Below are 25,232 nucleotides of genomic sequence, written 5' to 3' on the forward strand. Positions count from 1 at the left end.
GGCAGCTCGGTCCGTCCCCGTGGGCATCGCGGCGAAGGCAGCCGGGGGTCCCCAGGCTAAGAGCCGCACGGGATGGGATGCTGCTGCTGCGAGGGAGCAAAACTGGATACACGTGAACTTTTAACTGCCCCCAAGAGCAATTTCCTCCTCTTCCGTCCCACCCTCCCTGTTTCACGATAGATTACCTCTCCTGAAAGATTTAATACGTGGCCTGGCTAGCCCCCGAATTTGCTATTTTTGAATCCTGTCTCTAGCATTAACTTGCCTTCCCTCCTCTGCTATACTTCACCCATCCTTTGGTGAGCAGCTTCAGACCAAGTGTTTTGAAATAGCGCTCAAATCTGCAGCGAGTTCAATTAAAACCACGACCAGGTGGTGAGCCCAGGAGGGAAAAGAGCCGCGGTGACCCCAGCCACAGAGCGGGACGATTTCGGCTCTCAGGGCTGCCGTGCCTCTGCTCGAGAGGAAACCCACGGGAACCAAGGAGCACCCAGGGCTGGCACGTCTGACCATGCCCACGTGCAAAGCGGCAACGCGGGAGGGAGGAGAGCAACGGGCGGGAAGAGCAGATGGGGCTGTGCCGGCCCTCAGTCTCATTACAAGGCAGGTGCCATTGGGCGATGCCCCAACACCCCAACATCTGGCACAAACAGCTGGCTGTGCTTTTGCGAGATGTGGGGGGAAGCCCATTTTGCAGAAAAGCCTCAAAGCATAAAGGTGCAGTGAGAGACCAGCAGGCACCCAGGATCTTTACAAAACGTGCGTGTCTGCGTGCATTTCCTCCCCCCTGCTGTCCCCTGGGGATTAGTGACAAATGCAAAAGCCATGTCAAGCGCAGACAAAAAAGCCACCAGCTCCTCCTGCCTGTGGCTGAGCCGACCATGGGAACCAGTCTGGGACTCCAGCCCTGACAGGCGAGGGGGTACGGCAGCCGCTGCCGCAGGGCTTCACCATCCCACACAGCTCCGGCAAGAAAGGAGAAATCGGAGGTGACCTCTGTTTAAACACCACTCATTAAAAAAAAAAAAAAATCCACCACAAGGCACGACCTCCTTTCCTTTACATGCATCTCCTGCTCTTAATCTCTGACGATTTCCTTCTCCAGTGCTCACCGTGCCAGAGCGAAAGAAGTAAAAGAGCCATAGAGAATATTAAAATCACAAGCACACATTGCCAACCATAAATCTGGGCTTGAGGTACAATCAGTTCCTGTGATAAACCCCGCCATGTAAGACAAGGAGACAGCAAAGAGAGAAAAATATTTTCTAATGAGAGTTTCATGGAGACGGCAGCTCCGCCAGCCCTCCCAGCTTCACCTTGACCATCGGTAAAGCACCTGAGTGAAAGTCAGGGCAGGGGAGGAATTAATAACCTGTATCTCCGCAACAGCAGCTAATGGCTAAATAAGGATGCACAGAATGCAATTAGACGGAAAGTCACACCAAGGAGAGAATTACTGAATGGATCATCTAAAATCTGGAGCTGAAGGACGGCTTTTTGGGTAAGCCTTGGCTTTGCCCTTTGTTCGTGCCTCTCTCCCCAGCTGCCCATGCCACAAGCGGCTCCGGAGCGGTTCCCCGTCCCCACGTCACCGCTGTGGGAGCAGAGCTGCCATCTCCCCGCAGTGCCTCTCCCCTTCTCCAAAACAGGGTGCCAGCCCCCGGACTGCAGGACAAGTCACCCGGGGCTGGGACCGTGCCACGGGCTTTGGGCAGCTCTCGCCCGAACCGTCCTTGCTCTTCCCCAAAAGCCCTATGTACAACAATGTAATTTAATTCAGCCCTACTCATTATGGCCATCATTTAAAATCTCTCCCTACTTTTGGCTTGAGTTCCCTTATATATCCATTTACATTATTTTTCTTTGCTGAACACAGGAAAAATTAATCCTCCAGCAAGGAGCCGATGAGGATGAACCTCCAGCAGCCAGCTATAGAAAAACATACTAAACACATTTCTACCTAGGCTCGCACCGGCACCGAGGATCAGGGTGGTGCTGGCAGGAGGCGCGGGGTGAAACTGCCCACCCCAGCCCTGTCCCATCAATTATTCCCCATGTTGCTGGTTTTGCCGCTTCCCATCAGATCACCTTTGTGGCTCCCCACCGTGGGCTGGGCTCGTCTCGGGGCGATGTTTTCCACTTGAGCTGGCTGCAGAAACAGATTTGATGTGGTGGGGAGAGGCTGGGGGAGGAGAGCCCTGTTCTCGCTCCTGCCCCACCAGATCCACGTCAAGGCAACTCTAAGAAAAGCCAGTTGGGTGAACTTTTAACCCAGTGTTTCTCACTTGGGTTTCCCTTGTGCACACACAGGTCCAGCACTGGACTGGCACATAGACACCTTCATGCAGGTTATCAACTTGGCCCCAACCATGCAGGGAGAAGCATCTCCATCTGGCTGGGTGATGGTGCTGCACGTTCTCCAGCCATGAGCTCCCCAACAGCAACTGCGTTGTTTGGGACCAGTTTGTACGTCATTATTTTTTTTAAAAAAAGAGCAGAAACATTGGAAGTCAAGGGGTCTAAAAGCTACTGATTCCCCAGGAAATTCTTACAGATCTCCAGGTGCATTGCAAATTCCTACATAGTATTAAATGCTATAGCTGGGAATGCCCAACAGTAATGAGTGAAGTATTTTGAGTCCACTGAAACCCAACAGGTTTGCAGAGATCCCAGTTCATTTAAATTCATTTGAAAATGTCTCTTATTTAATATCATTAGTTAAGCATCAGGCTTTGTTTTTTACTCCACCGTCATGAAAAACCACCTGCTGAACCATTTATCCTCCCAGCCCGCGCCTGGGCTGCAGCAAGCCCGACACCGCTCAGATGAAGAGCAAAAGCCCCAGCAACATCAAACCCTGCTGGAACAGGCTCTTAAGAGATAATAAACCTCCCGGAATAGACTTCTTCACAGACAAACCCCACAGCATTCAACAGCATCGCTTCCAGAGATCAAAGAAGAGAACGCAAGTAGGATCGATCTGATGTGTTTGGTTTAGAGCCTAAAAGAGAAGGAAAGACCAAGTAATTTGTTATGGAGTTTAGAGCGAGCTGCTTCTCTTGAGGACAAGACTTAACAGCAGATGATCGTTCCTGACATGCGATGCAAAGCACCCCCTTGATCTTACAAAATATTTAGGCTACTTTTTGGATTGGAGAGCTTGCACGTGCACAGCACGCAGCGTCCTGCAAATGCAACGCGCTCGCGCAAGGAAAGGAGTACATCGCACAGGGCGATAATCAATGAATATTTCATGAGGCACCTAACGCAAACCCCCTCCCTTGCTCTCAGCAGTCACTCGGGTCACCCCATGATCCATCCCACGCCGTACCCTCACCAGCCGCCCCCGCGCCCCCCTGCAGTAATCCTCTCTGCGGGGAGAAGGCGCAGCTCGATGCACTGCCTGGCTGCTCTCTCCCCTGAATTATTTAATGGAAAGAGCCAGGTAGGCTGCAATTCTAACAGCGATAAGCAGGAAGATTTACTTATTTATGAACATATTTCAGCATCTGGGTGCCTTGTCCTAGCAACTGAAGCCAGCTGTTCACCTCTGCGGTGTGGAGGATACAGAGGGTCAGGGATGGGTCAGCTTTAGTCTGATAATTTTGTACAGTAGCATCTTAGCCTCAAATCCACGTGTGACAGAGCAGGGAGGATCCGGCGTGATTTATTTTCTATTTTCCCTGTCTCCATTCTCATTTCTTGGGGTCAAACGCCAGCCCTGGGAACAGAAAGCCTGATGAGAAGCAGGCAGGGTGGCAATGTCCCACTCGCTGCCCTCCGTCCCATGGAGCTGTTCCCATCCGAGGCCGCTCTCGGCGGAGATCGTCCGTCAGGCAGGTCTGCAAGGAGGTTTTCATGGCTCCTGCAAACACCCCCAGGAAACTAAAGGAGGTGGCTCATCCCCTACCGGGGGACATCCCTTACTGGGAGTGGGACTCCAGCCTCCCAGCGCCAGCATGCCCACCTCCCCTCGTTTCTTAAGTCCAGCGATCACACTTCAGTGTTTTTAACACAGGCGGATTACGCGACACCTGTGAAACCAGAGCTGCTCCCATCTGCTGCCCCTCCTGCGAGGGATTTCTTCATAAATGGAAAGGACCAGAGCCTCAAGCTGGTGCAAAGGAGCTTCTACGGTTCTGCTGGGATGGACGGGGCTGTGCCAAGTCTTCCTGGCTCAGGATCTGGCAGAAAAACATTTCCATAGCATGGTACATACAGACCATAATTACACCTTGCAGTAACTCACAAAACCCATGGCTGGCTGAACAGATCCTCCGACAACCCCGTTTTGAAGAGGAGTCTGCGATTTCACCAAGATTTTGGACTTCAGGCTGTGCTTTCTGTGCGAGTTTGGGTGAAGCAGCCGGCTTCAGCTCCCGAGCCTCCAGATGAGTCCGTCTGTCCCACTGCTGAGGTTTAATGCTGCTTCAATCCCAAAATATATTTCTGCAGGGGAAGCGCTCAGACCTCGGCTGTTCGTAGCATGTCATTTTGATGGCTCCAACCTTCCCCCCCTTTTTTTTAAGTCCTCTTTTTCTCCAGGATGGCAAGCCACTCCCTGAGCATGGGATCACCCTGTCCCCATGGGTCCCCCATCAGCCGACACTTCTGGCACCCCGGAGCCGAGGCGGGTCCCCTGGGCACGCCGTCATGCCTTCGTGAGCACAGCACTCCCGGAGCTGTCCAAAGAAAACTGTGTGGTTTTGCAAGACGTTTACACGCAACTGAAAATGCATTCATCATCGGCTTCAGTGGGATTAGGCAGATTAAAGCAACATTTAATTCACTGGTGTACCAAGAGGCGGCTGTGAGCTGACCAGGGGTGAGCAAAGAGGTGACCTGGAGCTGCTTCTCCAGACCCGGGCAGCACCTCCGAGCTTTGGTTCCCATCTGTGAAATGGGAACATGCGTCAGGGAATGATTTTGGTAAAGTGCCGCGAGATGGATGAAAATCACGCTATGAATGCCCAAGAGCCATTTTTATAAAGCAGAATGGAATCAATTCTCTCCCTGCAGAACAGGACACATTGGAGCACCAAAAGCTGCTCAATTTAATTAAAATCATACTATTGTGTTACATTACTCATCTCTGGAAAGAAGCACCTCATGCTGTGCCAAATTTTAGACACGTCCTCTGAAAAATTATGATTTGCTTTTATTTGTGGTCTGGAACTTGCAAAAATTCTCACAAGATTAATTCTGATAGAAATTCAGTGGGGAAACAGCAAGCTACATCATCAGATAACACAAAGATGATGATTTTGCAGAAGAGCACTTACAGCATGTAGCACAGTGCACTGCACAGTGCCCAAGTGTTAGCTCCATGCCCTGCTTTATCTTTAGCTCAAATCTGAACCAAGTATTTCTGGAGACTATGAGACAAGAAAATAACAGCTCGTATAATTTTATGTTTCAACACATTATGGCATTTTTAAAAAATTCTCATGTACCAATGCTTTGCTCAAGAAAGCGGTATGATTTTCTCCTCACTTCAGCTCCACGTTGACGATAACAGATGGATAAAATCAAAAGGGGAATCCAGAAACATCTTTCTCAAAAAGAAAGGAAAAAAAAAAAAACAAAACCCTCCAGGGTAACAGTGCAACCAATCACTAGGAAATGATTTGGCCCAGGTCTCTGACTCAGAAGAAAACTAGATTTGAAAACGCCATGGCTGAAAATCAATGGCAAGCGCAGTGAGCAGGGACATCGCAGCCCTCCCTCCGGGCGGGACGTCCCCGTGGCCCTGGTTCCACCAGGAACGCACGGGCAGCGGGTCGGGGAGGAGGGAAGATGCTCCGGCAGCTCAGACACCGGCTTGAAACTGCGGCAGCGCCCTCGAGCCCAGCTCCGGGGCCGGGGGTTGGACCCACCACGGGGGGAGATGGCCAGACCCCCGCCCCCGCAAGCCAGTCCAACTAACCCGAGCGCAGGCACGTTCACTCTGGGCCGATGGCACCCATCACCCTGGGAGCATAAAAATAAATCACAGCCAGGACGTAAAAACCTGGGACGCACCCCACGGTATCGAACAACAGCCCCTCAAGGCTCTGCAATTGCCCAACTCTGGAAAACGCTCTGTTTAAACAAAAACCTTGAAACTTCCCCGGTTTTAACTTGCAGCAAAGCAGCACAAGGAAAGCTTTTAGCAGGCCAAGCAGCAGTTTCTCTGCTGTACCTGAGCAGCTGGAGTCCTGTGAAATGCATGCCAATAAAAACAAATGTCTACCTAAATATATATTTCTGCCCGCTTCCAGCCCAGCACCAGCACTGCGAGCTGTCTGCACGAAAGCACCACCAGCACGTCCCAGCCAAGCGGGGTCCTACTGTGCAACGTAAGCCAGACCTAACCAGACCACCTGGGCGGAGCAGCACTTTCTGGGGTCCACAAGGAATAAAACGACGTGTGCTTCCCCCTCTCCGGTTGGGGTGCAAGGAGACGTGGTTTGTCCCAGAGCACCTGAGTTCACCTCTCTCCAGGCACAGCCCGTGGCACTGAGCCCCCCTGTTCCCCAGTGCTGGGAGCCCCCCTACCGCCGAGCCCCCCGTTTTGGACCAGCCGAGCCTGAAGCCCTTCTCCATACCTGGGGTGAGGACTGCATTTAGAGAGACCTTTCCAGCACCTTTGATTGTCAACCTACACACTGACCCTGTTTATGCCTCGCTGTTGCACCCAAAGGTGCGATGGCGCGAGGGTGGCCAGTGACACAAGAGGGAGCCCCGAGGGAAGCACTACACGGGCCAAGTCGATGAGTAATGACAAGGCAGGTGCCCCCCAAAAACCAGCAAGCCCCACATGTGACTGTTAAGCAGAGCTGTGCACATCAGAACTGTATCTTCATTATGCAAAGCTGCTGGTGGGGAGGGGGTGAGAGAAACTGCCTTTGCTTTTATTAGCAGATGCTTACGGGGTGACCTCAGCATCTCCCAAGCCTACAAAGCAGCCGCACAGGAAAACATGTCAATGATATTTTTCAGACTCTCTTAGGAGCAAGTCTGTGAGGATACATACTTGCCAAAATAAATGTGTTAAAAACGTTTTTAGCTGGAAAGGAACTGCTTTTAGCCAAGGATCCTGCTTATTGACAAAGGAAGAAGCTTTACGGTCACTCCTAAAGAAGGTTTCTCCATGTCACAGGAAACCATCTCCACTCGACCCCCGCTTGCGAGGTCTGCGGTTGAACCTCTGTGGATTTGTGCTGGTCAGGAGCAGTGGTCAGTCGCAGCACTGGTCCCAGTTCCAGACTCCCTGGAGCACAGGAGAGCACTGCACAGCAATTGTACACGTTTCCAGACATGGATTCCTTCCACGGCCTTCTCCATCCATTTTATAGCAACATTAAAGTGTGTACAATGGATACACAATGGCATAAAAAAAAAAACGGCAGAGTGCAATTACAGAGCGCGCATTGGCAATGAATAAAACAGTCCTTGTAAAACCAACCTTAGAGGAGAAGAGGTCCCGTAACTACCTCCTCACCAGAAGACACTTGAGAACTTAACCGTTAGCAACTTTAATTGCTTGCCATTTTCACACGGCTGGATCCGCCTCCTGTGTTGAGCTACCATCCCCAGGGGCAGGGGAAGCAGAGATCAAATCTGATCAGCATGCGGTCTCCATCACGCTGGAGAATCTTTGCAAATCCCATAAAAGAGTTCCCCTTATCTCCCTTCCCTCCTCCAGGACACCAAGGGGAATGTCTCCTTAATCAGCTACGCTAGGGCTCGTGCCATCCCACCTTTTGCAAGAAGCAGGTTTTGCCGGCAGGATCGCAAAGTCTCCTCCACAAGGTCACCCCCACCCACTGCAAACGTAAGGGTACCCCCACACCGTAGTGGGACTCACTCAGATGGGAAATGGATTAAAGTCATGAAACAAGACAAAACTCTCCGTTTAATTCTGAACCGGTGCATGAAGCCCGGAGGAGTTTCTGGATCAAACACAGCTGACCAGTGAAGGACACAAACTGGGAGCAGAGACACGCACATTTTGCAGGGCAGGGGCTCGAGGCTGCCCGTGCGGGTCCAGCTCCGTCTGCCCCCCCTCCTGCAGGCAGGGCACCGCTGCGCTGCGCAACCGGTAACGTTACAACCCCGCGAGCGGGCGCAGGCGGGATGCTCGTGACTCTCCCTTCCCATCCCTCCTCCCTTTCACCCACACACACATCCTGATATTATTGGCAAGCCCTTAAGTCCAGAAACTCCAGGGATGATAACGCTGCAAACCTCATTTTGAGCACGTCAGTCTGTTTTAATGGTTTACCTGGGCAAAGCTGAGCAATACTGAACCTCGTCAGGGGTTTGCAGGCAAAGCAGGGTGGTAGGAAAGTCTCCTCTGGGTTAAATCCCCGCCGATGGGAGGATGCTGGTACAGCCCAGTTAGCTGCCTTGAACTTGACTGGTGGCGGCTCCAACTGGGCTAAGCCCAGTGCTGAGCTCCTCTCCTCCCAACTCAGCATCTGCGTTGTAGAGATGGGCAAAATGGAGACACGATGGCCTGGCCGGTGGTCTGCACTCGACAGGGTGCCGGTGGGCACCCCGGCCCTGACACCCGCTCCGCATCGGATCTGCAGGGGGGCGGAGGGCACCCAGGGGCTCAGGCGAGCATCAGGACCGGCACCAGCCCGTCCCTTGGAGAGCCAGGAGGGTTCCTCTCCTCTACGGACGTGTCCAGCCTCCTTTAAGCAAAACTGCAAATCCCAGCTCCTAACGTACGGGACTTTCAGGGGACTCGCAGGCAACGGGCAGCTCCCAGCCAAGGGCTTGCCCTCCACCGCCAGCAAATCTGCTCTGTCACCCCAGCGCACGTGATGTGCAGAGGTTGAACGCCCAGAGAATCAGTATTTTGGCTTCTATTTATTTATTTGTTTAAATGCAAAGTAAACCTCAGCCCAGGACGATGGGCTGGCCTCGCTGTGTTTGCCTGGAGGTAAAACTAATGTCACTTATTCTTCCAACAAGCTTGGGCTGGCCACCGACCCGCGGGGGCCCTGCCTTGGCACCCAGGATGGGGAAAACACAGCCACCCCCTTCTCCTTCCCTTCACCGCCCGGCCAAAGCACCGCCGCGGCTCCGGCAGAAAACCTCCTCTTGACAAATAGGATTCACCCCTCCTCCCCATTTGCAAGTGTTTTTAAATCTATTTTATTAACTGCAGGGCCTTCTGAAGAAAGTCACCGAGAGGTTCAGTTCATATATAAAGGATTTACTTAGATTAAGGGCCTCAGTAAAAGGCCTTTGAACATGCTAACTCCTTCCCATTTTCAGATGGTTTCACTGTGCACACATTAAAAATGCATGCAGGCAGCATGAGCCAATATTCCTTAACCTCCTGCTTTGCTTGCAAAACTCTGCTTCCAGGAAAAACATGTATCTCGGGGAGATGAAAAAACACATGCCCCCTCCGCTCACAGCTCACATCCAGCCGGTGGAGCTCGCTCCCACGAGGTGGACGACGGCCGGAGCCCGGAGGACGCCAGGATGTACCACGGGCAACAGAGAACAGCCAGGGCTGCAGCAGGAAAGTCTTAAGGAAAAAAAACCTTTAAGAAAAAAAAAAAAAATCCTGGTTTATCGGGACCTGCAACAAGAAGTCCTGTTGCCCTCCAGAGAGCTGAGTTTGCTCGAGAAAACTTGGAAAGGGAATGAAAACTCATGCTCCAGAGCACAGGAGAACCTTTGCACAACACCCTTGTACAACCACACTGCTCCTGTCTGCTACAAAATCCTCCCAGCATACTTGGAAGCTCAGTGCCAGCCACCGTGAGAAATGGGGTAATGGACCTAACGGGTCCTGCCGTGGAAACTCCTGCTGTTCTGGCTGTAAAATAAAAGCTCCTTGTTCAGAGACAGCGATGGACGGGCAAGGAGCACGGTGGTAACTTCTCATTGCAACTGCTGACAGTCCTCCAGACAGATGGAGGAAAGGATAGGCAACAATAAAAATTAAAAACAATCTCCTCTCCTTAGCTGATGGGCAATGCTACACAATGGGGATCTTTTCTTTGTCCCCACCTACAGCCCTGTGAAACGATGCACGGAGGAAAACCCCAGGAAAAGGGATTATCACGTTACTGCAGAACCTGCGCTCCCACACGAGATCAAAAGGCAGCGCTGCCGAAGGCTGCCTGCGTCCCCGCGAGCAGGCAGGTCTGGTCTCCAACAAACCAGGTGAACAAAGGCGTTTCTCACCTCCCCATTTCCGAAAGGGGGAAATAAGACATATAGAACTAAGGGATTTGCCCAGGGCCCCGTATGGCACCTGGGGCAGAGCCAAGATCCGAACGCAGTTTCACGCATCCGCTTTCCCTTCAGCGCATGTCTTTATCACAAAACCATCCTTCCTCTGAATGCCTTAAATTAAAGACAGAAAATGTGCCTTTTCCTAGGAGGCACCAATAAGCCTCTTATCATCAAGGGTCTTGCTATGCACGGGGCACTATCCAAAAAACAACCCAGTGCGGTGTGGTGGTCCTTGCAACTACACGCTTCTTTAATTAGTGGGCAAACATTGTCTGTGCTGTTTGCAGAAACAGCCTCATGCAAGAGAGAAATCTCTTTTTGCAATCGTTAGAGACTGTCACTTGCTAGGAGGGAAGTCAGCGATGCACCGTGCTGGAGGGTGACACTGTTTTCTGCAGGACTTCTGAAACCTGCAACCAGGACTGGAACAGAGCAGGAGGAGGACAGACGCAGCTCGGGCTGTAGCTACAGCTGCAAGAGATTAAGCCCAGCCTTAGCAGTGTGCTGCAAACAAAACATTGCATTCAAGATCATTTTTTGCCATGTTTTGCTGCTTGTAGCTTGTTCCTTGGAAGAAACACTCTGTCATCTCAACATAGCTATCCTGATAGCTATCTGATTTACTCTGTGAAACAGGGTTTCTCTGGCAAGGTTCATGTATCCAGAAATTATTAGACAGAAAGACTTTTTTTTTTTTCACTGAATAGCATACAAGATTGATTTTTATTTTGCTACCCTACATGCCATGAAACTTATTTAAGGACAAGTAATAGGCTCAGGGATTTATTTCATTCTTAATTTGCATGATCCTGAAGTCTTAAACCCCAAAATAGGGGTTGGAGCAGAGCCACATTCATGCTATGGGGCTGAAGACCATACAATCCATATACCATCCTAACTGCACTGTATTTACCCTGGTTTTAAGCACCGTGCCTAAACCAACAAGACTCTTCCCATTTATTTCCAATGGCAGCATCTTCACTGGGGGAGGGAAGGGTAGGGACCCCAGTGAGCTGGGGGGCAGCGGTGGCCGATGTGGCCGGTCCCTTCGAGGAGCCAGAGCTGCTGCTGGTTCCCACAGATTAAATTAATTCATCTGAGATTAGTTTCTGTCATTGAGGCTTTTGTGATGGTGTAGCAAGAAATCATCTAATTAAAAGGAAAAAACGTGCAGCAATGGACAAAGCGAGGGCTCTCTGCCTGCAGCGGACAGGGGGGACGGGAGGGACACCCCCGGGGGGGAGGGGATTTTCCAGCTAACGGGAGCAAAGCATTTTCTGTTCTTGCAGAGCTGGCAGTGGGGAGGAGAAGCAGTGTTAATACGCAGGAAAACAGAGTCAGAAGCAAAGACCCACTAAGCTCTGTGCTATTCTTGTGTGATTATGGTGCCAAAGGCTTCCAAGATAAGGGATTTTAGTGGGAACCATAAATGCTGGTTGTCAAATGAATGAGAAAAAGCCACATATCCACAAGAATAGCAAAACCTCCCTGCTCCTGGCTCCCAGCTATCGCCCAACCCGCCCGTCCCTGGCAGTGGGAGACCTCAACAGAAACACCAGTGATTCAGCCCAAGCCTTCCCAGAGGTCGGCCAGCTCATTCATCCTCTGAACCGACACCAGGACCTCCCTGCCCGGGGAAGGGCTTTGCCAGGGGTGACGCATGGCATCCTCTGCCAGCGATGCCCCGAGACTTAAACCCAGCCCTTGCAAAGGCTCTGCAGCTTATGCACATGGGTTCCCCCATTACTCCCTGCCTCCAAACGCCTTGGATGTTTTATTCCCTTAAAATAATAATCACTACAGGCTTCTCCAGGAATCAGGGCTATCCTTAATAACAAATAGTCCTTAACTTACAGCACGTCTTTATTCCGCAAACCTTCGCTCCCTGAATCTCCCCCCAGTCCTGGTGGGATCTGTCAGATTTGTGTTTAACAGATGGGAAAGCTCCGAGTTTGTTTTACACGTGGAAGGTTGTTCCCCTCCAGCAATATCAGTGCAGTTAAGGCAGTGAAAATAAGTTCAAAGAGTGGAAATCATGGCATGGGTGGCAGGGCTAGGAGTAAAATCCAGCCCAGGTCCCCACACCCCGCTGTGCCTGGCCCCGGGATGCCGCCGCAGACCAATGCCATGCTACACCCTGACCAGAACGGCAGCAAGACACGTTCTGCGGAGAAAAGCAAATGTGTTCTACAGCTGGGGAAAAAAACACCACCTCCACCCCACCACCCCCCAAAAAAAAAGGAGGAAAGGTACTTTAGGCTGAGAACGCTTCCCAGTCATATCCGTGGTCCTAATGAGAAGATGTTGCCAGATTAACAATAAAAATGCACACTAACAAGAACACCAATTGCAAACCCATTTTGCAAGGAACTAAACAAAGACCAGGATAACAGCTCTGCTTAATAGGGTTCTCGGCTGCTTGTAATTCCTTCTCCGTTGCTCCTTCAATTAGCAGAGGAGGAGCAGCCCCGGAGCAGGGCAGCCCACCCTGGCTGCCAGGGCCGGGTTACTCCTTAACCCCCCTTACCCACTCAGCACTAATGTGCCTTTGTCAAAGCCAGGAAGAAGTTTCCCAGCTGTTAGTGACTAAAGGCCACCTGGGCACTTCTGCACAGACCGGGGAGCGGGGCAGGTGACGGGTGGGGACGGTGGGGTGACACCACAGCTCCACGGGCAGGCCAAAAGGGACGGGCATGACTGGCTTTCCTGGGGTCCCGGTCCTCAGCTGCACAGCCCCTGCAGAGGGGACCTGAGCAAAACCTCCAGCAAGAGACGCTAAAACCCACCCTGCCACCCTCCCCAGCAGGATACTGCACACAACTTGTTGCATTTTCACTTATTTTATTTGTAAACTATTCCTGAGCAGCTGGTGAGGTGCTTTTACAAGTACCCTGCCTACATCCCAAAGGCACCCTTGATGTCTGTGTAACCCTAATACACCCCAACCATATTAATGCTTCTAAAGAGTCTGATGTGATTAAATACTAAAAATATGGATAGGGAGAGAGAGAAACATTATTTAAAGCATCATATTGAAAGGATCTTACCTAATTCCTTTGGTTTGAGCAATACTGTGGAAGGAGAGTCGGGATACTGCAGAGATCACCTGGAAACGAGAGAAAAAGATGCTGGTGTGCTTACTGAAAACAGAGGAAGGTTTGGAGGGAATTCGAGGACCCACAGCCTGGTATTTGGACCTGAACACCGATGGAAATGGATGTGCTCCAGTCCCCCCATCAGTGTCACAGTACATCACCATCAGGGCTTGGAGGACACTACCAGCGCGAACACCGCTTTTGGTTTTACCACCGAGCACAAAAGACATTTAACCCTCAGCTACAAAGGTATCTGTTCAACAGTGTCCTCCGAGGAAACTCCATCCTGCTGCTCATACAATACATCCGGACCTGCTCCGATAGGTTTTACACAACACTGAGAACCATTGAAAAAGCCCTCTTACTTTGTATGTTATCACAAAAGATTTATAACGCCTTTTGTCCCTCCCCACACAAAATGACCTTATTGAGGCAAACCTGCCAAGACTGCATGGTTTTGACTTCTTGCATTTCAATCAAGATGCATCATCAGTTTGTCAGAGGTGAGCGCAGACCGTCGCCCTTTTCTGGCAGAAAACAGCCAGAAGTGATTCAACAACAAAATATTTTCATCAGCATCGCAATCAGGAACAGTAAAGCCACCAGCTTTTTCTGAAAACTCCCATTTTTGATGGAAGTTTTAATTGCTATGCAGAATTTTCAATGAAGACAAACAAAGACTGGTTTTAGGCCCTTATAGATATAAACCATGTTTTACTCTTGCTCATATTCATCATTTCAAAGCTAGATTGAAAAAACAAACCTATTATTTTTGGACTGGTTTCCCGTCCGCTGGAATGAATAGAGATGCCTGCGTCCAGGACACAGATAAAGGACTTTTTGAGCGGTCCCTGCTGTCCAGGGTCCCCAGCCCCCGGCTCTCCTCCAGGCATACAAACCCGAACATCGCTGGGGCTGTGACTGCCTGGAGCTGCCCTGCACCCAATCCAGCTGTGAGGCACCCATTAACACCGTTTTCTTTAGTGTTCTTTAGCCCCGCTGAGGGATGCTTCCCGGGCTTGCCGAGTCACCTTTGGATCCGTCACCCAGGGGAGCACATGCCCTAAGCGAGCAAGTGCCTGACGCCTCTCCTGGTACTCGAAGCCTCTCTCCCCCCCACGGTATTATCCCAGAACGTCAATCAGAGTCGCATCAAGGATCCTGATGCAAATCCTTCCCTCCGCGAGAGGCACGCAAGCACCAGGCTCGTTTCGGGGGATGCACGCACGCAGCTCCCCGGGACCGCCCTGGAGCCTGAGCTCCTCCTGCTGCGGCACATCCCAGGCATCCTGCTCCAAATTCGGTCTTCTCCACGCTTTTGTGACCTTCATCCCTCTAATTGCTTCAGGACTATTTTCTCTTACCATTGCCATGAATTCCAGCCCGGCTGTCGGCTGCCAGTGCCCCACGTGTGGACCCGAAACCGGGGCAGCAACAAAGGAGCTGCCACAGTTTGGCGTTTAGTGGGTGACTTTCACACGGAGAACAGAGATGCTGAATTATTCAACAAGGCCAGCAAGACTCTGAATGTCAAAACTTGGCCAAGTTTCTCCCTGGTATAAAATGTCACTAATGGGTGTTCAACGCAGAAAGGAGCTCTAGAGCACGAGGGAATTTTCCTTGCACCTTGGACACTTCATTGCTCCCACACAATGCTGCTAGCAAAAAAGGGCTTTACCAAAGCACCCTTCCACATCTTTTTTTTTTAAGGTGTTGCCTCTGACAGTTCCCTCTAAGCAGAGGACGTGGATAAAGAATTTTTTTTAATTAGACAAAGCATTGTTTTTGCTGCTGCTGTCGTGAGCATATTTTGGCCTATTTCTCACTCTTGAAAGCCCATCTGGATAGGTACCAGACCACCAGCCCTGGCACGCCTGGTTTTACAAGCGTGCCCTGGAGCCACTGATTACGGAGTATAATTACTAGAAGAGTAATTACGAGTGCAACTAGAACAGAAACTGTAAACTTTCTCAAGCAGAAGTTTAGTGCCACGAATGTTAATGGAGTGAAGTTCCCCATTTTACTGTAATCTAACAAAAAAGCAGCACGGAGAAAGGTTGGTCGCTTCTGGAAAAGGTGCTTCAGCCACGTGCGCTCCTGCCAGCGAGCTGCAAGCTCCCAGCGCCAGCCGGCGAGGTTCCCACCTCCATTTCGGGGAGGTGCTAAGCAAGCCTGGCTCTCCGAGTCCCTCTCACACCCCTACCTCTGGCCGGTCTCTCGTTTGCTCTGGCTTTGAGGAGCGTCAAGGAAAGACGTGGCTTCTGGTAATGTCACGCTTCAACGAGCAAACCTGCTCCGGAGCAAGCGAAAGGGGCTGAGCCCCCTTGGAAGGAGAAGGCAGCCCTGCCCGCGAGCACCACGCGAACCATGTTCCTCCCAGCACGCCGAAGTGCACGCTGTCATTTCAATTTGCATCTTTAAATAAGGTTAACTTCGCCTTTAGAAATGATGAACAGCAACAGGAGAAAGCAGATTAAAACATAACCAGGAGTCAAAGAAACCAGGTCTTACACCCAAAATTGTCAGCAACTTAAAAGACCGCTCTGGACTGTGCCACAGTCTCCCACCTCTAAATTTCTCCCCAGTTTGGGAGAGGAGGTGGGACCGAGTTCATTAGCATCCATGAAAGGCTCCAGGGCTCGTCAAGGCAGAGCTGCGGCGCAGAGCATCGCTGCCGGCGAGCGGTCCCTGCAAACGCCGAGCCCAAACGGGGCGCGGAGGCTGGAGAGGCAGCCGGCAGCCCCCGGCCCCGCTCCACGGGGCTTAAAATAGTCCTAGGGAAGTCCTAGACTGATTGAATGAGTCTCTTCTGCGGTCTGTTATTACACTTATAAAGTACAAAAATCAGTTTATGAATCAGACAGTTATACCGCAGGGTTTGACTTCCAGGGAAATTTAAGAGAAAAGCGCACTGTTCTCTACGCCAACAATTTTTGCTTTGTTCTTTTATGAAAAGCCCCAAACGCTGAACATCCTGGCACATCAAAGCCCGGGACCCGGTTCCAGCAACGAGCCAGCATGCACAGACGCGCTTGCCTTCGCTTAGGCTCCCAAGTCGATGCTCAGGTACGTCAGCAAAGCCACTCACTTTGAGGGATCAGGTACAAAGAGCTTCCACGAAGCTTGGCATCTCCAAAAGCAAGACTGAGCAGTAACTGTCCCAATATCAGGGAGTATTTTTCCAACAACAACTCCTGCCAAGGCAGTAGCCAAGAGCGAGAAAAGCCAAGTGCAACCCCAGCTCCTCTTACAGCCCCCGTGCTCCAGCCTGCCAGCCCCCAGCCAGGGAAGCGCTTAAGCATGCGTTTAAGGATAAGTAACCCTCTCAATTTCAACAGGATTAAACAACATTCTTAAAAATAAGTCAATCCTTAAGTGTTTGCTAAACCGTGTCTCATTTTCCCTGCAAAGCAGCTTCTTTTGCCGAGAAACCCAGTAATATTTCCTGCCACTCCCAGCTCTGGTTTTCTATCGGGCCAGGCAGGATCCGCGCTGTTACGCACCCACGCAGCCGTTGGCACAAAGGGTCCCTGATCTCATCTGAGGCTTTTCATTGCTTCTGCAATACGAGGACATATTAATACAACTAATACAGATATGACACTAAGTGGAATTACAGTTCGGTGGCTATTTATACCTCCCCTTTCTTTTATAGCAGCCTGGAAATGCAGACGCTTTGTTTCCCAAGGCAGATGGTATAACCAAAAAAAGATTTCTTGCCCTGGGGTATCAGTTCCCTTCAGGTTTACACTGATTATTTTATAAGCTCAGACCTTTGGGTTTCCCCCTCTTAAAACTAACCCGCTGCTCAAAACTGGGAATCCAGTAGAACCGAGACTGCTGCATCCTGGAAGTGCTCCTGGCGCTCAGCGGGAGCTATCGCTTCCAAACGTGCTGGTCCCTTCAACCGCACCGAAAAGGCGTCAACAACCAAAACCGCATCGCACCCGAGGGCCGTGCCCGCGCAGCAGCCGGGGGAGTGCTGGGGGCTCTGCCGGCCCCGTCCCGAGGCAGCGACGTCCTGGGGGAAAGCACCCTGCTCAGCACCGGCAGACGAGAGGGTTAGCAAAGTCATCTGAACATGTTGCTTGGGAAAACCATGCTTTTATTTGTGTGTTTGTCTTCCAGGAGGAGGAGGGCTGTGGGCTTAAACAACAGGGGCTTATGCAGATGATTATTACTTCTTCACCCATTTCTCAATGCAATTTCTTCCAAGAAAACGGCGTTCAGCATGCGAACATTACCATAAAAGCTATATATAACATCCTGCTGACAATAAGATGCCAGAAACGGAGCTATAAAGGCATGCAGTGCAGGTGACGGGCAGTTAGACTTTCTGTACAGTCGATCTGCAAAGGGTTAGTGGGAGATTTCTGGTGGTTTCACCGTGCAAGGTGAGGGATGCCCTTCACATTCCTGACATTCCAGTTTGCCTTGTGTTTTTAGACATGTGCTAAATCCAGCCACCCAGCTGATGATTTACCAACTGGCACCAAGCTCTTTCTTGGGAAAAAGAAAAAAAAAAAAAAAAAATTAAGTCTCAAACTGGGTTCCTCACACTCACTGGTCACTTTGCAAGAAAGCCAGCTGAGTAAAGAAATGGGATTTTTGAAAAGAAAAAAAACCCAAAAGCCCCACACCACCACCATAAGAAATCCACCACTTTTCCTCTTCCTTACTACCAACACTTTCTTTTAGGAATTATAGATTTAAAAATAAACGAAAGCAAAACAAACAATAAATTATTATGCTTACTGCTCTTCTATTTCCTCCAGCATTGTTTATTGCTGATGGTATCTCTGCGCATCTGGGAAACTCTCAAATAAACTCTCTCCTTATTTGAAAAAACAAACTGACCCAGCTGGGCTGGAGCACGCTTTGCATACGAGGAACTCCCCAGCTCTCTGCGCTCCGAGAGCGTGCCTGCAGAGCCCGAGCGCGCTGCAGGGGTTGCTGCCGGGCCCGCAGCCCGTGCCGAGCCCCAGCAAGGTCATGCATTCCCAGAACAAGTGAATATTTACTTCTAAGCAAACCAGGAGCTCTGCACAGCGGCAATAAGTCTGGGCAGAGACCTTGAGGTTGCCACCTCTGCACATACCCTTCTCGGGGGGAAGGTTTGGCGGTTTCAGAGCCTGAAATTACATGGAGTAATTTTCTGTTTTGCCCCTAAACTCATGAAGGGCAAAAAAAAAAAAAAAATCCAAACATCCCCAGCCTCTGTGTGGGCAGAAACCTGACCCCAAATTCAGAGATGAGCTGGCTAAATTATTTCAGAGTGGGATAATGGCATCCAATAGTAAAAACACTGGTACGAAGAGTCCCAGGGACAAGGCTGCTAAAATAAAAGCAGCCACAAGAGCAAGTAGGATTTGCCCCAGTTGCCTCCAGTTTGTGGTGCTGGAGAACCCTGTACTTTCTCCCAGCCTTGCACTGGTGCACGTGGCAGCGGGCGGTGAGGTGGCCGGTCAGCTCGTGTTTGCTCTTCTCCGCCTGCTGAGGAGCATCCCTGCCCAGCCGGGGCATCTCCCAGCGCTTTCCACCCGCTGCACACACACACTGGGCTGCGCACCAGGATCTGCTATGTGCAAATGGAAGTGTCACCGGCCGTTCCCAGCCTCCCATCTCCTCCGTTTGCATCTGCCTCTCCCACGATTCACACCTTGGCTAGACCAGCTCTGGGAAGTCAGCGTAGCCAAGCCCCGAGCGTGAGAGTCAACACAAAACACAACCCGCTCGCTCTGGATCAATTATTTGTGCTCCACGTCTGCTACTGCCTAGTGCATAAACCTGCAAGTCCTTACAGCAGTGAGCACAGCACACGTTAAACCTGCAGCTGCCTTCCAGCCCTCTCCCCGGACACCGCGCAGCCGGGGCTGCTGCCACTTGAGCATCCCCCAGATGTTGCTGGGAATTCCTTAAATCAACATCTCCTGACACAACCCAGTACCCAGAAGAGCATCGCTATGGCTATGGCTACAGCAGGAGGAAATCAGGCTGTGGCAATTTATTTCCACAGGATGCCAAGGGCGGGCAGATCCCCGTTATGGGATCAAATCAGTTTGATTTTCCTACATCCAGGGCTCTCTCCTCTCAGCTGGATCTCATCCACCCAGCTGGCTGCTGAGGACGAGGGCTATTAAATAATAATCCGTTTGGACAACTGGATTGTGCCGTTCCAGGTCGGATGTGCCTGCCTGAACGGTTCCCCCTGCAGCTCCTCTCCGCCCGCCCGGGGATGCCATGGCTTCCCCTCCCATTCCCACTTGCGCCAGGCGGAAAGGCAAGGTGCCGGGGAAGAGCGGCGTCTGCTGGCATGCGGCGTATGGAGAGGTGCCAGCTGAGCGGATCTCGGCTGATACATATTTGATAAGGATTTTAAATCAAAGCCAGGGAAGTTCTCCCGTGACAGTGTGTCCGTGGCAGGCTTCTCTCCCCATATTTCACTCCAAGGACCACGCAACAGATGGGGAACTCCGTGACGGAGGTACAGTAAAGCCTTTTCCTTCCTCCAACAAATACCCATTCCAAGGATCCTTAACTGCCGCTCCCTTTTGATTTATCGAAATATCGGCAACTGGTGACAGCTGTGGAACTGCAGATGAGCTTTAGAGCACCCATCAAATCACAGGAGGTGGAAGAACCAGAACTGTAAAGCAAAACCCATTTGCTGGAGCAGGTGGGGGACAACAAAACTGCCCAGCTTGCAGCACCTCTCTGGGTTTGCTGCTCCCTTGGCCTCAAAGATGTGCGTGCAGCATTAAGTGCTGTTCTCAGGGAAGTAGTAAATACCACCCTAAAGCCCAGAACAGCGGTTCGGCGGAGAGCTGGGCAGGGATGCTGGGTCCACGTGCCTCACCGGGGCTGGGCTGCTGGGCTGGACTTCCAATCTGCAAACTGGATGCAGGAAAACCAGGTACAAGCTGGATTTTGCTTCTCAAATTCAGCAAGGAAGGCTGGACGTACACGCTCCTTCCTTTTCTAAAAGGATCCTTGGTCATGGAAATAGCAAAGGGTTAAAATAATCTCAAGTGAACAAGTGACACAGATTGTCCCCGAGACCTCTCAGCCACAGTGTCAGGCTGCATTATTGTTACTGCTGCGTTACAGGGACAAGCGATTACACTTCTCAAGATAATGAGGTTAAGCCCTCTAACGAGGGCCCATTGTCAGAGATGCACTTTCCAGGCGAAAGCATCTTTACCAAAACCAAAAACTCCTCTGAGAAAACACGAGGAACAGGCACCAAAGCTTTGCATTATTTCCTTACAAGGCAGCTGGGGAGGGAGTGACTCCCCAGCAAGGCTGCCTTCACGGGAGCATTTACCAACGAAAAGCTGGAGTACGTATAGCAATTTTTAGACCTGACTAAAAAGATCTAAAACGCATTCCCAGCCAGCCTGGCAGTCCACGCAGCGTTTGGGAACCAGAAACATTTCCCATGCCCACAGCTCTGCTCCTCAGGGCCCCAGCACCAAGCCTTGCCGGTGGCACGGGGCAGGGGTGAGCCTCGCCACGCTGGGGAGGGAGCCCAGAGCATCCATGTCCCAGACCAGAAATCCTTTGCAATTCCAATCTGTGGCTGCCACGTCCTCAGGGGACCCTCACAAATCCATATTTGATAAGTACTGGATTACACTTCTGTATAATGAAAGCCCAAAGCTCCCCGGGGAGCAGGAGGAGTCGGGCAAGAATTGGTCTGATGTAGAATGGTCATCCCCAAAATAGAAGGGAGAAAATCCCCAAGGGAGCAGAGAGGGAGCAAAGGGGAGAAGCAGTTTTTTCTCCGGGTGCCTGTGCTCCCCATGGTGCCGTGGGCATTGCCAGCAGCTCTCCACGGAGCAACCTCCATCTACAGGTCAATCGTGGATGATAAATTACATTAGAAAAGAGGAGAGGAACAGGACCCTGGGAAGAGAAAGGAAAGGGAGTTTCTGGACCTGATCCTCAGCCGCTGTAAAGTCACCCTCGTTCCCGTCAGCTGCTCCGATTTACAGCTGGACTCTGCCTGTATCAGGGCTCTGATGAGTCGGGATGGTCCAGGGCTATGGGCAGCTCCTCCGCTTCCAGAGCACCCCTGTGTCATGAAGCCCGTCAGCTGCAATGTGCTGTTCTAAGCACCGCTGCCATTACACTGCATGAGTTTGGCTGGCCTTTTAAAAACAGGGTTATTAAATCCAGCATTATTTTGCATTAAACCCCGTGATTTGGCCACATTACGTGTTGGGGATGCAAATATTAAGTTACCGGCAAAGCCTCTGCTGATTTCCAGTGGGAACAGGACTCGTATCATTTTAACACGTTTATTTTGAGCTCTTTGGGGCCGGCATAATGTCTGCTATCGTGTAGCCTTACAACAGCGGGCAGTCATTGCAAAACCAGCAACATCCCCTGACAAGGAGGAGAAAAGAGTAACTCAGGTGGATTTATAGCTACTGGTAGAAAAGCTCTGCACCATATCACACCATCATAAGCTTCCCAGATGCACACACGACCTCCCCCATATTTAAGACACCGATCTGTCTTTTCCTATTACAGAGCAGCTGAGTATCGGAGGGAACATTGTCACACGTCTCTCAGGGGACCCTCGCCCCGATGTCTGTGCGTAAGGAGGTATCTGTGCTCCTCCATCCCCTTTGTGACACGGGTGTCCCCAACCCACAGCAAACACACCGAGAGCCGCAAACAAGCCTGACCACGGTCTCGCTGTGCTGCTCCCCACTCCGCCCACGACTCCCAAGCACAGAAATTAATGCCCTGAAACTATAGTGCTTTCTTTATGCTGCCGAGTTCCTTTAATACAACAGCAATAAATACTTATTCACCTACTTAATGGCCTCTCTCCTCCGACACGGATGCTGAGCTGCTGTCTCGTTCAGTTACTTTTACTATCACTATCTGATAGCCTGGCAACGACTAGAGTGCGGAGCTGGCTTTGATGGGACTTTAAAAGCCTCGGGGGGGGAACCCAAGCAGTTTCTCAAGTGAGCTAACACCAAAGCCAACAGACACAAACTGAGAAAGCGCCTGCTGCTGCGCCTCCAGCTGAACACGGGAACAGAGATTTCCTTTGATGGCCCCGAAACACTCGGAGCAGCAAGCTCAGCCCGTAGGGAGAGCTCAGCAGCACCCAAGGGTGCTGATGACAGATCAGGGCACAGGGCGAGAGGACGGTGAGGGCTACGCTCAGCAAAGGCACTAGCTTGGGGCAAACTCGATAGCATGGTAGGTGCTACAGACAGCCTGGGCTTGGAGAAAGCACAAACACAAGCCAAGGCAAGGGCACGGCCTGGAGGAAGCTCTGGGTGAAATGAAGCAACTGGTTTCCCGTACTCGGCGGGGATTCGTGGGGCACGGATGAGCTGTGCTGCTGCAAACGCAGCCAGCTGCCTGCGAGCTCCTGCCCGGGGACCGCCGTCCCCTGCCCCCCGCGCTGGGGCAAGGACGAGCCTACCCCATAGGAGGGCTCGGAGAGACGCTGCCGCTGCAAGCATCTCTGCCAGACGGGAGAAGAAAACAAAAGAGACAGCGAAATTGCATCTTGATGCGTCCAGCACCAGGACTGAGCAAGGGAGACCCGGTGCTATTGCAAAGGTCCTGGCTAAGGACGGGTTGAACGATGAGCTTGCCCATGGCAGCAGACTACGAGAGGGTCCCCAGGACCTCTGGGAACTCCGGGCACATCTCGTCCTCCAACACCCAGCACTGCTTCTAAACAGAAGAAAAATGAAGTGCTCGGCGGGAGGCGCAGGGGTGAGGGGCCATGCACAGCTCCTCCCCCCTGCATCTCCACTGCTTTCCCTGGCTCAGCCTGGCCCCATCAAATTGCACAGAACTTGCAAATAACGGGAAATAAGGCAACTGTTAAGCACTAGCATAAGACAGGAAGGAAAATGAAAAGCCTTGATATTCAAAAACTATTTCTGGGAAAAGCTTGTTAGCACCTCTGAACACTGATTTGGAAATGAGTCATTAGCCTGTGCCACAACTGTGGGGTTTAAGGTAACGCCAGCCAATCTCGCATTTCTGCACGATACGGAACAGCATTAATTAAATATTAAGTTAAACTATTTCAGCACCGGTGTGCAGCAGCTGATACCAAGGATCGGAGGGACGTGTGATTAAACACCAGGCTGGCTGGATGCTCCGTCTCTCCGTGGCCCTCCACGTACGAAAGGCAGAAAGCACGTTCTTCGGTTGTCAAAGCAATCACACACCCCTATGGGACAGACCACAGGAGATCCGGCCCAGGCTGATTTTAACAGAGGAATTTGTCCTGACTTAGGTTTCAGAAGGTGAAGGAGAAGGGTGCAATGTTTTACACATGTTGAGCTTGAGTTTTTAATCTTATTGACATACTTGCACATCTCTGTGACTCACAGGGCCTTCTGGAGAGCTGTCCTTGTCCTTCTCTCCCTCTGGAGGTACCTCCCCATGTCTGCCTGGGGCTCCAAGGTGCCACCACTGCCCGGGGGTGCTGCGTCACCTCCCCAGCTTTGCCCAGCACTATGACCCCTGGTTGCTGGGAAAACGTCACGCTGGCATGGTTTCTCATGCAATTCCAGTGCATCCCAGCATACACTGGCTTTGCTGACCTGTGAAGCACAAGCCAGTCAAATTTTGCCTTTGCTTAGATCAATAATGGAATATATTTGGGCAAAAGGAGCCAGCGGGGAGAAGAAACTAAGAGCTTCATTTTTATTGCAGCTGGGATGTCAGCATCTTCCTGATGGATGCCCAGAGACAAAGAGGATTCCCAGAAACGCCTGAGTACGGAGAGTCTGAGCTGAGGGCTGGCTGCTTTCCTCCAGACCAAGGGTATTACAAAATTGCCTCTTTAGAAAAAATGCAGCGTGTAACTGCAGAAAGTTCATTTGCACAGCTTCGTAAGAGTTACAGAAGCTGGCTACAAAAGTGTGTGCTTTGGGAAACAAAGGCAATGAAGCCAGGGAACTGCGCTTTCCTGGAAATTAGAGGCGGGGGGAAATCACAAACAAACTGTCTGAAGCGGGAGTTTGGTTCGGGTCGCTGGCGCAGACACTCAGGTCAGCGCACAGCCGCCGAGCGAACCTCCCCGGCCGGCTGCGCCGGCTCCTCGGCACCGGCACGCACTGCAGGTCCTCGCCTCCACACCCCAACACGGCTCTCCGCTCCGTCCGGCCAAGCTGACTCCCTCCCTCTGCCCCAATTAACATCGCAGCGGATCCCTGATGAACCTGGAAAGATGCCAAGATGCCAGCAGAGGACGGAGCCCAGCGCGGCACGGCGGGGAGGCAGGGTGCTGGGCACGGCCGCATGTTCCCCTTCCCCAGCCGGGCACGACAGCGAAGAGGGGAGCTCTGCCATTAGCTTTCCCCGAAAGCTCCTAGGAGGAATCAGTCAGCTTTGAAAGAAGAAAGGAAAAAAGAGCTGCTGGCTGGGCGTACGGGGGCACACAAGGCCAGCACAGCCCTTCTCTCTCAAAGTCCAACCCAGCATCCCGAATGGCAGGGAGCATTCCCGATGGGTCTCCTTGCTGCACAGCCCTCCCCGTGTTCGGACAAGATGCACGATGTTGTACTACAAGGGTTGTCGTCACACAGATAAACACCTGCCTTTGCTTTTTGTAAGCAAGTACGCATGCAATTACTATCACTCCCAACACACCCAACTTCCCACCGATGCAGGACGCCCCGTGGATGTTAGCGGTGTGGGCTGACCTGGGGACACCAGGTGATGCTCCTGTAGCATTGCTGTAACGTCAGGCACACAGTTATCACTGAGCAGTAACAAGATGCCCAAATGAAACGCAGCGGCTCTGCCCGGTTTTGGTACACGGAAAGTAGCGCTCGGAAAGCACGGCCGTACCATCCTGCACTGTATTGGAAGCCCCCCAAAGTAGTAGGGAGAAATGCA

General features: G+C 51.5%; 1 protein-coding gene across 3 annotated transcripts in view; it reads right to left on the reverse strand.

Annotated features, from left to right (window-relative positions):
- VAV2 (vav guanine nucleotide exchange factor 2) overlaps positions 1-25,232 on the reverse strand; it is a 148,107-nt gene that overhangs the window by 36,709 nt on the left and 86,166 nt on the right. For all 3 annotated transcript variants that reach the window (XM_075170674.1, XM_075170675.1, XM_075170673.1), the window contains exon 3: positions 13,293-13,351. In XM_075170674.1, coding sequence (XP_075026775.1) covers positions 13,293-13,351 — 59 coding nt within the window. The remainder of the gene's footprint in view (positions 1-13,292; positions 13,352-25,232) is intronic.

This window comes from Calonectris borealis, chromosome 21, assembly GCF_964195595.1.
Source record: "Calonectris borealis chromosome 21, bCalBor7.hap1.2, whole genome shotgun sequence".
NCBI lineage: Eukaryota > Metazoa > Chordata > Aves > Procellariiformes > Procellariidae > Calonectris > Calonectris borealis.